An 18528-nucleotide genomic window follows, 5' to 3' on the forward strand; every position below is an offset into this window, starting at 1 on the left:
GCTGGGTCTGTCCGGTGGGAGGCCGCGGTCGGCTGGTGCGTACAGCCGCTTCTGCGTCGTCCTCGGTGGTGGAACACCAGACCTTGTGTGAGGACGGTGTTTTCCTGTTGCTCGGACAGGCCCCTGAGCGCGTAGCAAAGACTGCGCCTGCTTCTAGGTTTAAAACGGACTTTTCTGGTTCGGCATAAGTCAAGTCCCACTTGGCTTTGCTTGAAGATGGGATATTAAGTGTTTGTCCGCGTAAAAAAGTCATAAGGCTGTGTTGGGCTGTGAAGGTTTCATTAATGTCGTGTTCTTTTGCAGAGTTTTTTTTTTTTTTAACTCAAATGGGTGATGAAAAGGATTCTTGGAAAGTGAAAACTTTAGATGAAATTCTTCAGGAAAAAAAACGAAGGAAGGAGCAAGAAGAGAAGGCAGAGATAAAACGTATGAAAAATGTAAGCTACCCTTTGGTATACAAACATTTCTAATGAAACCTGAGGTGCTTCAGTGCCTATATCCTCATTTTCTGAGGAGAACAAGGCTTCTTGCCCTGTCAGCGGAATTCCTCTGTGCTCTTACGCATGTTTCGTGTGTGATCTCTAATTCCAAAGTTTGACAGGAATACGATACTTTGCTAAGATCTCATTGGCCTTACGTTGTATGCTGTGCTTTGTTTCATAGTTGTCGGTTAGAAAAGGTAAAGCAACTGGTGTGATTAACTGAAGTTGCAGTTCAAGTAAAAACCTTTCAAAGGTTTTATAGAAGAATGGGTTTAAATAATTGTTCTTGAATAACTTTTATGTTGCTATTTGTTTTTGTACAATTATGTACAAAATAACATTCTATTGGAGGGAAAAAAACCCACAGTAGTTAATGGAATCCTCCTTAATCGCTGTTTAATTTTGTCTAATTACATTGAATTTACAGACTTTCGGCTATAATTGCGATCAAACTGCATTTGGCTGCTTACAGCTATGAAATCTCTGCTTCACGAGTCAGTGTACTTTACTGGTGTGACCAGTTGAGGATGGCTTTCGAGCCAGTAATGGAAGAGTTGAGTACTATTTAAATTTTTTCATTTTGTGACATAAAAATTAATTGCATTTTGGTTTTGCCCTTTCATGTGTTGCTGTCACAGTCAGATGATAGGGATTCAAAGCGGGATTCTCTTGAAGAGGGGGAGTTGAGAGATCATCGCATGGAAATAACAATCAGAAATTCACCTTACAGGAGGGAAGACTCTATGGAAGACAGGTAAGAATAAGAGAATAACCTTGTTACCCTAGGAAGAGTTGCTGAAATTAAGCTTTAGAAGTACTGAGAAGGGGGTTTAAAAATACCTGAATGGGAAAAGTTTAACTTCTTCAGCATGCAGATGTGCCATCTTGCCTCCGGGTCATAGAACATGCCAGAGTATCGTTTTGAAGTACTGATTAAGGCTTAACAGATTATTGTGGTCTAGTTTTGGCTATTGCCTAGTAATAAAATATTTCGCTCAAGATACAGTTAAAGCAGGCCTGCTGAGTTCTCTTCAGTGCTTAATTCATCCTCAGTTTGCTTGTGTATTAAAAGTGCGCATATAGTAATAGCTTAACTTCTCATCTGCATGACTATGATTTTCTCTAAGGTATTGTTACTGCCTTGGTTCGGGGGTGTTATGTAAATGAACTTTAATATAAATGAAATAGGAAAAAATGCATTCTTTTCAAAATGGAGAAAAGAGGAAATAACACACAGTCTGTTTGGCGGTACATGTAACCTTCCTGAGTTTATTAATTTGTCTTGTGTTTTAGAGGAGAAGAAGATGATTCCTTGGCTATAAAACCACCGCAGCAAATGTCACGGAAAGAAAAAACCCATCATAGAAAAGATGAGAAGCGGAAAGAGAAACGTAGACATCGTAGTCATTCAGCAGAAGGTTGTTATTACTATATTTGGATAACATTTCCGGTAGCTTCCCAAGGTGAAGCCAAACAGGCACTCTGTAGAAAGTAAATAACAATAACTACAAACTAAGGAAAACATGTCAGGTGGATAAGACAAAGGAATTTAAACTTGTATTATTTCTTTAGTTACGTTTAGTGCTCTTGTGGGAATGACAGGGGTGTATATGTGTTTGGGAGGACTGTAATCACTTTGGGACAGGGACATAGAGTCTACTTTTACTCTTTGAAGTCTGTTAAGCTGCTTTCTGGCTTCACTGAGTGAGTGGGCTGAGCTATGATCTTTGTACCTGGCTGTAAAGGAAAAAATAGCCTTTCTAGAAACATTAGTGTTGTATGTCTGTTACTGACAGCCTTTTTCTGTTTTTAATGCAAGCATTTGTGCAAGATCTTACAATCTTTTAATTTTCCAACACCCTTTCAGATCAGTATTTTTCCATTAAGAAAATAACAAAGAACATGAAAATAGGTTGCCATAAGTTTCATCCTTTCTAGTTCTGCTTTTTAAAAATAGGAGCACTAAATATTTTGAATAGTAACACTCCAAAATTCATTTTTGTTTGTTTAGGGAAACATGCCAGAGTGAAAGAGAAAGAGCGGGAACATGAGCGTAGGAAGAGACATAGAGAAGAGCAGGATAAAGCCCGTCGTGAATGGGAAAGACAGAAACGGAGAGAAATGGCAAGGGAGCATTCCAGGAGGGAGAGGTACATCCATCCCTCCCTCCTTCCCCTGTGACAAACCAACAAAGAGATGAACAGCTTCCTCCTCTAAATCTCTCTCTAACCTCTCATTGTTTCATTGACAAAAAAATTCAGAGCAAAAACTTGTAAGGTCTGATGCCAGTGCCGTGTTCTGTGAATGTGTTGTCTAATGAAAATGTGTTCTCGACTTTAATTACCTTTGTAAGTGACTTCATTACAACAGATATTTCTAGGTGAATTCATGGCCAGCGTTTTATTATAATGAGAAAAAAAAAGCACAAACCACTTTTGCATAGTATTAGGGGATTTATTAACTGAACTTGCTAAATTTCTGTTTAAATCCTGATAAAGGTGCAGAAGCTCAGGTGTTTGAGAGCACACGGTTTTTGTCTTTGAAACACTGTTTTTAAAGGATCAGCTGAAAAGCTACATCTGTTTTTGACTGATATGCAATCAGTGGTATTGTTGCTAGTGAAATTGAATTGTTACAGAAAAACAGTTTTCCTTTACTTTATAAGCTGAATTTGTAGTGAACTGTAACGTAACACAAAATTATTTTCTAGAGATCGTCTGGAGCAACTTGAGCGAGAACGAGAGAGAAAAATCAGAGAGCAGCAAAAAGAACAAAGGGAGCAAAAAGAACGAGAAAGGCGAGCTGAAGAAAGACGTAAGGAACGGGAAGCCAGAAGAGAAGGTAACTATCTCTGTATAAATCCTGTTTGGGCTTACTGTCTGCTGAAATATAGAAAGCTTTTTTCTTAGGTCAATGCCAAAATTTAAAAAAAAAAAAAAAAAAGAAAAGAAAAAGGGGGGGCGGGAGGAGGCTTCTACATGGTGGGGGGGGAATCTGTTAAGTTCTACATGGGGAAATAAAACAGCGTCATATGCCTTAAATATCATGGCATATTGGTTAGTCAGTAAGTCTTTCTTTGCCTCTCTCTGTTAGTCTGGTTTTCTACAGAAACAAAATTTATGTAATTGACATTGTCTCTGTGCGTGTGTGTGTATCTGTCATGATCCCAGTCACTTCTGAACTCTTTGGCTGAATCTAACCCAATTTGATAAGAGGTTGAAGTCTCAAAATTAAGTGTTTTAAGGATTTGGGGAAATAAATTGCAAATGGAGGGAGAGAGATCGTGTAAGTACTCCAACCATGAAAAAGGCTGTAGTGGGAGTCAAGTGTGGAAGATCTGATAACTGAGCAATTTAAATTAACTTCTACACACGAACCCTCACTTTGCATAGCATATCAGATACTTGCAATTTAAGTTCAGATCATTTTTGCTTAAAAGGTCTCTGTCCCAGCTTTCAGAGGTAAAAATCGGAGCCCATTCCTGTCATCAAGTGACCAAGATTGTTCAAGAGTAGCAGAAGAAGCCATATTTATTGCTATTCTTTCTAGTTCGGCTCATACTGAACAGCTCCTTTTTGTGCTTGGGATTTACACTGATACTGTTCAATCTGTCTAGCCTTTCATTTTAGTTATTTTTGTTGCTCTAAATGTTCTGTCAGCTCCTTCTAACCCTTAGCTGTTTTATTCTTCTATGTATCTTCCTGGTCTGTCCACTTCTGTCTCTGGCATTGACGCCTTAGTTTCAGGGCGTTTACTGTGTAGTATATAGGGCATCTTGCTTCTGTTTCCTAAGTATGGCAGCACCTTTCTCTAAGTAGTACGAACCCATATTTTATTGTGCATGAGGTAAATCATAGTCCTTTATTCTGCTAGATATAGTCAGGTTCCACTTCCACTTCTCCCTGTTACCCTTTAGTTTGTAAAGAAAAATGAAAAGTATGCAAAGCAGGTGGTTGTGGCAGACAGCAGTATCCTAATTAGGGCAGGGAGATGTAACAATTTCTTCCGGTTTTGTTTTCACTAGTTTCTGCACACCATAGAACAGTGAGGGAAGAATATGGAGACAAAGTAAAAACGAGACCCTGGAGTCGCAGCCCATTACGACAGCAAAGAGACAAGCTTGAGCAAGGAGATAGCAGGAAACCAGGTAGCATTTGCCACTTTATAATGTCTTTCCCCGGGGGCTAGGAGGAGCTGTTCTGGGGTAGTGCTTAATTTTTAGTAGTAAACGTATATCCCTGGTACCCTATTGAAAGTATTGCCCACATCAGCCATGGCGGCATAACTCTGGAATATTCATGAATACGTACATATGTACTGTTTTCTAAAGCATTGATGTTTCTGCAGGTAATTGTGCGAGTGACAAATTGAATGAATCTTTCCTTTTTAGTGGTAGGAGTAGTAATTTAAAAAGTTTCAGAGTTAATTTGTTCAATGATGAAAGAAGCAGCTGACTGAATTTTTAAAATTTTGTAGTTTAATTCCCTTGCAGATTAAAAAGGGATTGTTTACACTAGCTCCAGTTGGATTTGTTGTTAGGAACTAAGCTACCTTAAAAAGTTACCTTCCAGGGATCAATATAGTTTAAGCATCACTGATATTGTCATCTTGTAGAAGAAAATAAATGCTTAAGGCAGTATTCTGGTTAGATGGTGAAATTTGTTTTCTAAGCCAGAAAATGGTCCTTCCCATGCCTAGAAGGTACTGACTGTCAGTAGAGAACTTGCAAAATTGACATAAAAGTGTCTTTTGGTTAAAGAAGAAAAGCTCTGTGTCTGCTTTGTTAATGTGCGTAGCTGTAAAAATAAGTGTAACTGTTTCAAGTAAGCTGATTGCAGAATGTAATCAGCTGAAATTCCAGGTGGAGGCAGGCAGTAAGGCCTTTGAAGCTACTGTCTAATTGATGAACAGTTATTTGCACGTGCTATTTCATGGTGGTCCAGAGGGACTGCATTAGAATAGTAAGCACTGATAGTAAGCGCTGTATGTACACACATTAGTGAGACTGTGTTGTGGTGATACTTGTTACCATGTTACTTATATCATGTTTAAAAAACAAAAGATCAATATTCCACATTTTTGGCTGTTGATCCTGCACCACTGCAATTCAGAAAAGCTGTCTGTCTTTTGAGCAGAGTGTGAGGTTTTTTTTAGTGTTCTGTATTTCCAATACAGAATGTTCAACAGCAATTTAACGGCCAGAGAAAGTAAAGCAGTTACCTGGGTATTCAGAGACTTAGAAGTAGAAGTGACGTTCAGTCAGCACCCTGTTTTTAATTTTTATGGTCTCAACAGTAAAAGAAGAGAAACCGGAAGAGAGAGATCCTCTTTCAGACTTGCAAGACATCAGTGACAGTGAGAGAAAAACCAGCTCAGCAGAGTCTTCATCAGGTGATTAAATGCAATTTAGTAGATGTAATTAATTATACAGTTGTCTGTTGAGGAAACACTGTTGTTGGAGTGTGTGCCTACTTAGTTATGTGCTTGATTATTCCTGAACAGAATCTGGATCAGGCTCGGAAGAAGAGGAGGAAGAGTCTAGCAGTGAGGGTTCTGAGGAAGAGGGAGAGGAAGAGGAGGAGGAGGAGGAGACGGGAAGCAATTCTGAGGAAGTGTCTGAGCAGTCAGCTGGTGAGTAACATAAAGCAGGTCCTAGAATGGTGTGTTATGATTTTCTTTGTTTCTCATTCTGTATTGTTTTATTTGATCATTTTCCTTTTCTCTTAGTCTAGGATAGGCTGAGACCTCACAGGTCAAGATAACTAAAAAGAAAAAAAACAAGTACAAGTCATATTCTATCCTTTTATATAGAGGTAATACCAATTATTTGTCTAAGAAGCCAGATTAGAAAACTGAAAGCCATTTTTGTCATCCTAAATGGTGTAAGGCTAACAGTTAAAATAATTTCGTAACATAACAAATATTCTGTAGAGAACAATACTGCGCTTATTTGGAGGGTGGTGAAATACAAATGCCTCTGTCATTTTGAATTATTTTCAGTCGTAAATTTCAGATTTTTTTTTTCATGCCAGTACAAATAAATGAACATAATGAAGAAAGGTTTAGTAAAAAAGTCTACTTACAGCCGTTCTTGTCATTAATTAGTAAAGAAGAGGCACAAAAGCATGCTCTGATGGCTGGGTATTTTTCTTTAAAATCAATTACAGTTAATAAGCAAATATTCCTAAGTTTCCTGACTTAATTTATTCACCTGCCCCCATCCCTGAATTCCCAGATAATTGGTAAGAGTCGTATTCCCTGTTGGAAGCTGAAAGGTGCAGTTCTGTTGAGTTAGGGGAAGCATTTGCTTTTCAAGTGAAACAGAAGTACGAGGTCACTAACTTGGTGCTGAAGAAGGCCTGGCGAGTTAGAAAAGCATTTCAATAGTGATCTGCCTTACAAGGAGCTATGGAAGTGCTGAGTTCATTCAGTTGCACTTGATTCTGTTTTGCAGAAGAGGTGAGCGAAGAAGAAATGAGTGAAGAGGAGGAACGGGAGAATGGAAACCACATCCCAGTTGGTACAATGCAAATACTGAATATTTAAAGAAGTGTTTGGCTCAATTTTTGCAGCCAAATAAATCTATTTCTACAAATATTTAAAAACATTTAAAATGTATGTCTTGTTGCAGTTTTGCTATCGTTCTAAAGCATCGTATATTTGGCATTTTGGGGCCATTCTCATGTCAGAATCAGAAATTTCTTGAAATCTATTCCAAGGTCTATGTTTAGAGGAAATCAGATCCTAGTCTAATGAGCTGATGTTTCCTTCTTTTTCGTTTTGGGTCTCTTGTCCTGTCCTCTCATCAAAAAAGCTTTGCAATCAGAATGAGATATACTGGCATTTATTTTTCTGACATGCTGTATTTAACACTGGAAACTGTATGTACATGTCTGTAAACAAGTTCTTGAAAGCGCCATCTCTGCAAAGAGGAGAAATCAGGCTTCTCATTGACCTTTATTGTTGCAGTAACTTAAGTTGCATCAGTTGCACACCTATCTCGTGTATAGCGATTGGTGTTTCATTACCCTTATTTGTCTAAAGCTGAACTTAATTGTTCCAAACGGCTCCCTCTTTCCACGACTGATTCTGACTTTTAAAGTTACAGAGTCGAGGTTTGACCGAGATTCAGCAGGAAGCGAAGTAGAAGAGGAGGAAGTAGGGGAGGGTACCCCTCATTCCAATGCAATGACAGAAGGAGACTATATTCCTGATTCACCAGCTTCCTCCCCCATTGAATTGAAACAAGAGCTTCCTAAGTATCTTCCTGCACTTCAGGTAGAGGATCATTTAAAGGATGCTTGAGAATATCATAGGCAGATGGATTTCCCTAGCTGCTTTGTTAACATCATAAACACGTATTTGTGCATGAGATAGTTTATGGGCAGAATATGCCGTGCTGACTCAACATCACAAAACACACATTTCTGTGTGAAATATCGCTGTCTTTTTTTGACAAGGAAAAAATGTGCATGGAGCAAAAATGAGATTAGTCTTCTAGATATAGATAAGAATGTAATAATACATTTGATACTCTGATATCTTGGTATTGCTATCTGAAAATAGATACTTGTGAGAGAAGAGTTCTGTTCACGTGAACAGAAACTGATGGGTGGTTATTCTTTTTGTAGCTAACAGCGAGTGCGAAGAGAAAGCGTATTTGTATTAATTGAACTATGTGAAAGGTATCAGTCTAAGGTGCTGAGTTGCCTCCTTTGCCATTGTGGCAGAAATTTCAGTTTATTTTGTGCAAAAGTGAATGGTTGAAGAGTTAATGAAATAACTTAGTTGATCTACTAAAACACAGACTCTGTCCAGGATTCCTTTAGAGACCCAAGTAAAAATAAACCCCAAAGATACCTTTCTTACATGCCGTAGCCATATTGCTGAATTCTCTTGGTAAATTTTAATTATTCCTGTGAAGTTGCTGAAGTTTACCTTATGTCTTCTTAAAAAAAACCAAGCAAAACCCTCCCCCAGATGCTGGAGGAGTAAATGTTGTCCATCTGTCTGTTTTTTCAGGGATGTCGTAGCGTGGAGGAATTTCAGTGTTTGAACAGGATTGAAGAAGGAACATACGGTGTAGTGTACAGAGCAAAAGACAAGAAGACTGGTTAGTATAAGAGGTCTCCAGTTGTTATCTCCATGGTATTTAGGGCTGCAGCTGTATGCAAATTACAGCTCTGCGGTTTTTGTTGATGAACAAAATCTGTCTAAAATACTTTCTTCTTTATCAAGAAGAATCCATGCTTTTTAATAGGATGTGGACTTTGACATAAGGGCTTCGCTTGCAGCTCTTTTGAGTTCAGAAGTAATCTCTGTATTAGCCATGATGGTGTAGAACAATTAACACGATTTCAGTTTCTGGCTCGAAAGGCAGTTATTTCTGGCTTGAGATGTGCTGTAGTTACCAGGTTGGAAGTTTTCAAAATTTGATAGAAATGTTCCACCAGGCGTCACTGTAAGCACAGCTACCGATTAGAGAATTCATAAAGCAGCAGTTGGTGTGCAGTGAGTATGTACTGCAGTATTTTGTTGTAGAAAGAAATTTCACTCTTCTTAAGCTCCCTCTCAAAAAAAAATTTCTTGTGTATACAAGTGGATTTATATTTTTAAAACTCAATCTCTTTTCTTATCTGGTTTGTACTGGCAAGCGTCTTGAAGAAATTGTTGCATTTCCTATGAATGGTGCAAGAGCCAACCATTAAGTCATTTATGTGTTCCTCTTCCATGGTGATTTCTCAAGTGAGAGAAATATTTGCTTTGATAGTTTAACAAAAATAGTGGTATTAGTGCAGCGCTTCTTTTTTCCTGGAAAAAGATAATGCACGGCAAGATACAGTCTGTTCTTTTGGCTCTGACTCAGTTTCTCTGTAGCGTTGCTATCACTAGTGATACATTACTTTCTAGCAAGCTGGTCATTTTGAAGAGGAACTGTAGCACAGTAAATTAAATACCCACAGTTTTAAGTAGAGTTGGCAGATGGTGAAGAGAGCTTGTGAAAAGAATGTCTAGGTCTGCTTTGGAACATCAGAAATGAGGGTTATTCTCAGGTTCCAACTGACAAGCTGTGATTTTGGTGACAGGTTTAAATTCTGGATGCCTTGGTTCCTCTGTTTATTTTAGAATAATATGACCATTTGGTCTCCTTTGGGGAGTGGAAGTACACAGCTGGCATAGTGGTTTCTGAGTTCACTTCTTTACTGGACAACTACCATGAGCTCATTTTTCTTTTCCTTCTCTGTCTTGAGGCCCACTCTGAGACTGACGTAACCATAATTCTCCACAATATCATGCAAAAAACAGATGTATTTAAATAATTCACTTCAGTAATGTTTTGAGTAGCACCTTGGTTTCAAGTCGGGTCTTTAAACAGAGGTAAACTGCATTTGAGGCATTTCTGTCTGCTGTCTTATCTTCCTAACTATGGTGAGGAGTTTAGGGTTAAATACACTTTTTATTCAGTTTCTTTCCAGTTGAGTTATATTGGAATACACTAAAATCCATGATGCAGCTTTTGGATTGTTGTTTTGGATTTTATTCTTTAAACTTGGCAATCTTTTGTTCTTGGTGGTGGGTTTTTTGTTTTTATGTTGCTAATCTGAGTCTGACTCTGCTTCTTGGTTCAACATAATGTCTTGAGTAATGTTTTTCATTCAAATAAATTAAATTAGTGACAGAACACTGGGGGACCTCTTAACGTGTATTTTATTAGCGATGTGATGGGAAGTCTGCAGTTAATAATACTGGTTTCTTTGCAGATGAAATTGTGGCTCTGAAGCGACTGAAAATGGAAAAGGAAAAGGAAGGCTTTCCCATTACTTCTCTTAGAGAAATAAATACTATTCTGAAAGCACAACATCTAAATGTCGTCACTGTCAGAGTAAGACCACAATCTTCTATTTCAAAAATATTTTTGTTCTTGAAATGTTGCCTCTTGCCTTATAAAAATGTTAGCATTCCTAGAAGAGCTTGTTTCTGTAAACAGTTATATACTACCCATAAAACTAAATAGACAGTGCTTGTCTCTACATAATCTGATGTTTTGCAAAAATGTTTTTGTTTTTGTTTTTTTTTTTTCATAGAAAAATACATTTTCTATGGATTTTACCAAAGGCAGGCTCTGTTTATCCTCTTGCCAGTAAATTTCTAAAATTCATTTTTGCGTGCTTTTTAAATACTGTGTGTGTGCTTGTTTTGATCATTTGTTTCTGTGTTTTAGGAAATTGTTGTAGGTAGTAATATGGATAAAATCTATATTGTAATGAACTATGTAGAACACGATCTCAAGAGTCTGATGGAAACAATGAAGCAACCATTTCTGCCAGGTACTGTTTGCCATAGTCTCCTATAATTCTGAAAACTGGCCAACACAAACCTCAGTGTCTTTGGGCTGTGCTGACATCAGAGAACTAGCTTTGTACGGTGACGTGTATTGCCTTGGAATGTCCTATGAGTGTTCTTTGGAACAAAGACTTCATTGCTTTTTCTCTGTTCAGTCTGATTTTACTGATACAAGTTAAGATAGGACCGTAGGCTGGGAGTGCTGATACTCATAGTGATATTTGGCTGATGAATCCAGTTTGCATGCTTAGGGTGAAGTGGAGGTTCAGATGTGAAATTGAGGGAGTTTCCCCTGTGCTAAACTGGAAAAGAACACTGGGTTTTAATTTTGGCCACTTCCTGTGTTTTTGAGAGGCATTAATTTCTGAGTATTATTTGGATGCATTCCAGCTATCCAAATTAATTTTGCTTTATTGGCAGCTCTGTGGGTTTAACTGCTCTTGTTTTATGGTGCAGTCTATACTGTGCTTTTAACTTGACATCTCTTTCTTCCCCCTGCCTCCTTCCCTGTTCTGCAAACAAAAAAAAATTAAAGATAGATTTCTTCTCTTAATGTATTTGGCTTCTTTTTATCATTTCAGGTGAAGTGAAAACCTTGATGATTCAGTTACTGCGAGGAGTCAAGCATCTTCACGACAACTGGATACTTCACCGAGACTTGAAAACTTCCAACCTGTTGCTCAGTCATTCAGGCATTTTAAAAGTAAGAATTATATGAAATATACCACGCTTATGAAACAGCTTGCATTGCAGAATTACACTGCATTATAGCTATGTGAAGAGCTGGATAGAATGTTTTGCATTAGCCTTTAAGAGGTGTGGCTTGTAAAACACACAGTTGCGAAAGAGTGAACTTTAGTATTAAAGAGACTGCCTTGCCGCAACTGTAAGATTTATGCTAGGATGTGACTGATAAACATGGTCTAGTGAATGCTGAATTCTTTATAGCGTGATTAGAAGTCTGAACAGTGCTCTCTTCCTGGTGATGCAGCATACCATATGTGTGACAGTGTTACTTACTTTTTCTGTATCAGCATCATAGCATTTGAACTGGGGTTGCTCTTTCAACTTGAGAGATTGTGAGGCTTAATAAAGAATATAAATCTCTGTAGCAGTACTGAACTGTACAGTTACTGGTGGAGATGGAGATTCTCTTTACAAAGAAAAAGTCTTTTAAAAAGTTGCACACTTTAAAAATCTATCTATCCTTTCACTGACTTCTTACAAAAATCTAAGAGAAAAGCAGTACTAATAAGATCAGGACATAACATTTCAATTTTTACTTCTAAATTTTAGATGCCAATTGTATATAGCCATTATTTACATCTTACAGCTGTTACTGTTGCTAAGCCTTTCCCTTTCTCAGGAAAACTGGACTTTGAATTTTTTTCTTGCTTGCAAAGTTGAAGTCAGCATCTGTTGTTGTTCGGTGTTGTTTTTCCCCTGCCGTATAAGCTTTCTGTCAAGGTGATCAATAACAGGAACTCTTAGTTGGCCTCAGGAAGGGAAAAATGTTTTTTCCCTTCAGTGGAAAAAGACAAGGAAGGCCCATGAGAAACAGTGTGTTCTGCGTGGCTATTTTTGAAGGCTGGAAGCCGTGCAATAGCCAGCGTGGCCAACACATTGGCACTGTTAGTAAACAGTATGGTCAACGTTGGAAATACTGCTGCTTTACCAATTTTCATTTAGGTTGGAGATTTTGGACTAGCCCGAGAATACGGATCTCCACTGAAGCCTTACACGCCAGTGGTTGTGACGCTTTGGTACAGGGCTCCAGAGTTGTTGCTTGGAGCTAAGGTATGTTTCTCCTTGTTCCTCTGGCTGCTAGAGGAATGACTCTTCAGACTAACTTTATTTTATAATTTATGAACAAAGTATGAGTATGCTTGATTCTTTATATTGGTTTAGAGGTGGAAATTCTGAATCTTAAGTATTATTTTTCCTAATAACACAGCTAAAAAGGTTCCATCTTCCACAGACAAAAGGTGGGTGGGTGACAGATTGAGTTTTTCTCCTTTAGAATGCTGATACGGTAGTGCTGCTGGGCTTCTCCTGGATTGGTGCAAACTGTCACTGTCATCTCAGGCAGCTGGATTTTTATTTTTTTTTTTAACCTTAGTCTAAAATTTGTGACATCTGAGAGCAGAACAAGGTACTGGCAATATTCTGGCAACGTTCCCCTACTGATTACCTGTTTCATAACTGAAACCTGGATGAAATCAGTAGGGTTCTGTAGGGCTTCAGTGACAAGAACCATGGCAAAAATAAATACTGTGCTACCACCAAAAAAAAAGGGTGCAAAAGTAAAATGAGCCCTATGCTATCTTTGAAAGATGTTTTTGTAATAGAAGTAGCTACATTTAAGAGAAGAGGTGTACCATGGAGACCAGGTCTTGTGCCCATAACCTGAGGTTGCTGTTTGTAGCAAAATAAGGGCTAAGGATCTCTGTGAAAGAGAGTGCAAGTTAGAAAGCTTTGCTAGTTGTGATGCTCTGTTTGTGAGTGAAAAAGAAAGGCAGCATTGTGGAGACTTTCATGTTTCATCCTGAAATATTTGTGTATGTGGGTATTACTCATAATTCACAGTACTTTTCACTTTTAAATAAATACAGTTGAGACCTGTGCCTTGGGTGTTGGAATGATTGTATGTGTTCTGTTCAGAGTGGTAGAATCTTTAAAGAAAACAAACACCAAACAAACAAAACTCCAAACCAAAAACAATAACAACAAAAAAACCCCGAACAACTCAGTGAGCATCTTACTGATTTTATAAGGTATAATTTATTCCTTCTTTTCAGGAATATTCAACGGCGATAGACATGTGGTCGGTAGGGTGTATATTTGGAGAGCTGTTAACGCAGAAACCACTGTTTCCAGGGAAGTCAGAAATTGACCAGATTAACAAAGTTTTTAAGGTAACATTTTTAACAACTTTGGATTCTAACTGACTGGTTTTAGAGGCAGGTACATTAGCGTAGTAAGAAATTAAAAGTGCTTGATGCTCTTTGATAGAGATTCAGCCTTAATAAAAGGCTCATTACTCTGATTCTTGTTTTACAATGCTTATAGGAGGCTAAGATCATGATTTGTGTTTTGTCTGTTTTCTCTGGATACTTACCAACTCCTATAGCTACATAATGAATAAGCAGAAGGGTTGCACTCTAGAATGAGTTTATTAAGGAGATACTTTAATTTACAGGATCTGGGTACTCCAAGCGAAAAAATCTGGCCTGGTTACAATGAGCTGCCAGCAGTAAAGAAGATGACGTTCACAGAATATCCCTATAACAATCTACGCAAGAGATTTGGAGCACTCCTCTCTGATCAGGGGTTTGATCTGATGAACAAGTAAGTGCTAGCTTCTAGGGTATCCCTTGGAAAAATGTGTTCACATGCTGTGGTAGTGGTGGAAAATGACTTGTAGTGAAGCATGGTATTTCGGTGCATTTAACCTTGTCAAAACATGCTGATGCATTTGAAGTTTGTCTGTGACATTCCTTGCAATGCTACTCCTCACTCTCTCACAACAGCTTTATTCAGTGTACCATGCTCTTAACACCTGCTGTTAAACCTCAGTCCAAGATTATTCTTGCACACCTGTATCCTAGAAGAATAGAAAAATGTTTTAGTAGTAGTTTTAGCTCATTCATGTCAGGTTTAATTATGTGGTGAGTCAGCTATCATGCAGTCTGCTGATGGATCTGGTTAAAACAATTATATTACAATTGCAAAAAGGAAAAAAAGCAGTACATTCTAGAGATCCCATTAAAGAATTAGGAAAATAGCAATCTTGGTTTTTTTCCTAGATTTTCAAAGTTCATGAGTTCTGTCACATCTGATGTTCTGGCAGTCCTTTTAACTAACTACTGGTGCATTCTGATTGCATTCCACTTCATTTTTCTTTCAAGGGTTGACAATGGCTTGATTTTTGTTCCCCTCCCTTTAAACTTCATGACATGAAGTAGTAGAAATGATTGAGTTTCAGATCTTACTTAGAACTTGTCTCCATCTAAAAAAATTAAGTTTAAAAAAAATTAGTTGTTGTTTGTTTTTTTTTTTTAAAAAGGGGGGGATTTTCAGTCTTTCCAATTTTTAAGAATTATGCTGCTCCAGGTTTTTTAATGATTTCTGAAATAATTTATTGGAAGTTGGATAACCTTTCAGAAGGTCCAAGCACAACTTGTCTTAATAAAGCTGGATATCGCATCAGTGTCACCTACTTCTTAATTGCTTTGGTTATGACAGGGCTATGTCTTCATTATTTCGGGTAAGAATGACAACACTATAGTCTTCATGTGGGAATGAGTCAGTGGAACTCCTAACACGTACAAATCTTGGATATATAAGCGTTTACACAGTCAGGGCCAAATACTGTTTGGTAGAATGGATAGTACAGTAAAACATGTTTCTGTATTGCGAAAGGTTTAAAGTAATCAACCACAAGCTGTACAGTAAGTTACACTGTATTACAATATTTTGTGGTGTATCAATACAATCTCAGTTGCCTTCTCTAAAAAGCAAAGCAGTATTGTAAAATATTTTAACTGAACCATCCTGGATCCCTTCTGAGCTATATCTGACTACCCATAGGTTCTCAGGTGTCTAACGATTTATACCTCTGTAAACAGATCCCTACAAAAGCTACTTTTGATATGTAGTTCCAGCTGCAGTTCCATTAATTATAGGTTCATGGAGGAAGCATGCTTTTAAAATCGGCTAGCTATGTTAGATCGCCCATATGTCAGCGATCATACCCATTAGTAGAATTCTTTGTTAAAAATCAAAATTCTAAGTCGTGTTTCTGAAGAATTGATAATTTTTGGGCTAAAATTTTTCTTCTTTCTGCCCCTGTGTCTCTCTTCTTCCCTATTTCCTTGTCTTCCTAAATTCTTCTCAGCTTTTTGACATACTACCCTGCCAGAAGAATCACTGCTGAAGACGGTTTGAAGCATGAGTATTTCCGAGAGACTCCCCTTCCTATTGACCCTTCCATGTTTCCCACCTGGCCAGCAAAAAGTGAACAACAAAGGGTAAAACGTGGCACTAGCCCACGACCACCCGAGGGAGGCCTTGGATACAGTCAGTTGGTAAGCATAGCAGATCGAGGCAACTGACACAGACTTCTGATGTCCTTGGACATGTCCAAATCCTGATTTTGGAAAAGTTCATGTGGACTGCATTTTGTTAGCCTTCTGGGGCTTGGCATCCTAAGACTCACCTGTACTTGCATGAAAAAGACACTATAGAAGTCCAGATTTCCCTCTGTTCCTTCTCAAAGGGCAGGTCCAATTACTGTTGTATTCACAGAATCATAATTTCAGTGCATAATCTGAGAAAGAAATGATGCCTGGTTTTATCACAGTGCAGAACAATTTTTCTTTTGAAAGTGTGCATTGTTTTACACTTTCTACTAAGCTTTCAAAGCTGCAAATTTATTTTTGAAAAAAATCCAAAGCCTGGTAAGTTATGCATATCTTGTGGATAGAAACAGTCTCCTTTTTCCAATATTTGGAGGAGAATTCAAAAAAGGCAAGGCTGGTGTTCGTTCTATCTGTGGGGATTGTGCTGCCCATTTTGAAAAAAAGTTGGCTGAAAAAGATGCCCTTGTAAGTATGGCATGTTACACTCGGGTGCCTTAATTGTATCAACTTCTTATTACTATTTCCATGTTTCAGCATAGATAAAATGGCACTGTACGGTTGTTGTGCCCAATTTAACAGATGAAGTAGCCTAAAAGTTTGTTCAGCCTTGATTTTTGAGGGTATAAAAATTGACGTGGAGGGTATGCAGAGTGTGTTTCATCAGATGCTGAATAAGTGTCGTTTACACTGATTTACACAGTGTGTTCACAAACTTTTTTCATCTTTTGTATGTGCAGTCAAAGTAGGTATGCAAACTAGGAATACACTTGAGGTGCCTTTAGAAAAGACAACTTTTCAAATAGCAATGTTTAAAGATCATGAATAACACTCTGCATCGACCTTAGCTATGATGCCACTAAATCAAACATTTGTTTCTCATTTCCTAGAGATACTTAGATTTATTTTTTGTTGTTGTTTAGTTTTTTGTGTTGGAGAGGTAAATACATCTGCACAGACACTTCCTGATAAATTAATTGTGATTGGTTTTCACAGGGTGATGATGATCTGAAAGACACAGGTTTTCATCTGACCACCACAAATCAAGGAGCATCTGCTGCAGGACCTGGTTTCAGCCTCAAGTTTTAAACTCAACATGAAAGGGGGGGTGGGGGTGGGAAGAAAACCGTTCATGTGAGTGGATTTCTGCGTGCCCCAGTTCTGTTCTTCACGTCAGGGGGACTAGATGTTTTTTTTCACAGGGAAAAAGTCAACTGTCATCACAGATTCAAAGGCTCTTGGCTGGGTGTGGAGTATAACTAACTGCTGCATTCCATTAGAGGACTGGAATTAACCTAAAAAGCCAAGGATCATTACAAAATTTGACAAAGGAAAACTTGAAGTACAATCCCAGAACAGTTTCTGTTTTATTTTTTGTTTTTTCGTTGGGTTTGTTTTGTTTTGTTTTTGTTTTTTTTCCTTGTAAATTTGTAGAATTAAAAAACATTTTTAATTGTTTAACAGTGTGAAGGATGTCATTTCTTCACATGCAGCAAACTTGGATGTTGGTGGCATTAAGTCTTCTAGAGTGGAAACTTATTCTCCCCACTGCCCCCAAATCTGTGCTGACACTATTACAGCATATTGTCAGCCTGGGTAAACAATTTTTTTTTTTTTTTTTTTTAAAGTAAATTCTATGTGTCTGAATATAGTTAGGGCAAAAAACCATAACAGTTCTGAGGTTTCTTTCCTGCTGCGTGCCTTGGAGAGAGGGTTGGGTTCCTGCTGGGTTGGGCTCGATACTGGCAAGATTTTTGGGTGCACTACTGAGCTGAACACTGTTTGATGTGTTGTATACATGTATTTACAATGGCACTGGTGCAAAAGAAGTACTCTGTTGTTTTATAAATCAAAAAGATTTAATATGGAGACTTGAAACTTTATTTTCTATAGAAAGTTCTTTTAAATACGCCCTTTTTCCGTAAAAAGGGGAGCTTAGCTTTACTGATTGTACAATGCCATATTCCAGTCCTTTCTCATAAGATGAAAGACTAGAGGAATCATGTTGGAATATTACAGCCTGCTGAGTCTCTAATTTATAATGCTATCATTCTTTTCTGGGAGCAGGAAGATGTGGAAAATACTGGGGTATTCGTGCAGTCAGAACTGGGCACCAGTCCAGTACAAGGATTAACTTAAATTATAAACATTCCACCAATTTCAGTGCATTTTAGGAGGTTTTCTCGGTAAAGGCCTTGGAACTGGAATTGGGATGTACTAACATTGTGTTAAATATTGAAAACAGTAGGGTTGGTTTTTCTTTTTTTCCCCGTGGAGGAGTGCAAACTATTTTCTCTCTAGGCCTGATTGATTGCCTAGTACTGAAGGAGAAACAGTTCTATTACTAGTCTTGTAACTGAAGTATGCATGATTTTAGCAAGATTCCTCATAGGTGGAGATCAATAACCCATGGTAAAGCAGGATTTTATAAATAAAAAGATTTAATATGGAGACTTGAAACTTTATTTTCTATAGAAAGTTCTTTTACCTTTTTCCGTAAAAAGGGGAGCTTAGCTTTACTGATTGTTGATTGTCATATTCCAGTCATTTCTCATAAGATGACA

The 18528-nt window shown here is 37.9% G+C and overlaps 1 protein-coding gene across 3 annotated transcripts; it reads left to right on the top strand.

The window, feature by feature from the left end:
* Positions 1-314: 314 nt before the first annotated feature.
* On the top strand, positions 315-17537 carry LOC103894717 (cyclin-dependent kinase 11B). 3 transcript variants are annotated; one of them, XM_009274161.2, is made up of 19 exons: positions 315-437; positions 1121-1236; positions 1776-1900; positions 2494-2632; positions 3193-3323; positions 4507-4629; positions 5778-5873; positions 5985-6113; positions 6937-7002; positions 7585-7760; positions 8505-8595; positions 10244-10365; positions 10705-10810; positions 11408-11529; positions 12516-12623; positions 13625-13741; positions 14026-14174; positions 15724-15913; positions 16961-17536. In XM_009274161.2, the coding sequence occupies exons 1-19, from the start codon at positions 327-329 to the stop codon at positions 17051-17053; spliced, it is 2310 nt and encodes a 769-aa protein (XP_009272436.1). In that variant the 5' UTR covers positions 315-326; the 3' UTR covers positions 17054-17536. The 3 variants fall into 3 exon arrangements, with proteins under 3 accessions (XP_009272436.1, XP_009272438.1, XP_009272437.1); XM_009274162.2 differs by having other exon boundaries at positions 327-437; positions 7591-7760; XM_009274163.2 differs by lacking the exon at positions 4507-4629 and having other exon boundaries at positions 16961-17537.
* Positions 17538-18528: the final 991 nt, after the last annotated feature.

The sequence above is a fragment of the Aptenodytes forsteri genome, unplaced genomic scaffold (assembly GCF_000699145.1).
Source record: "Aptenodytes forsteri isolate BGI_AS27 unplaced genomic scaffold, ASM69914v1 Scaffold16, whole genome shotgun sequence".
Taxonomy (NCBI): domain Eukaryota; kingdom Metazoa; phylum Chordata; class Aves; order Sphenisciformes; family Spheniscidae; genus Aptenodytes; species Aptenodytes forsteri.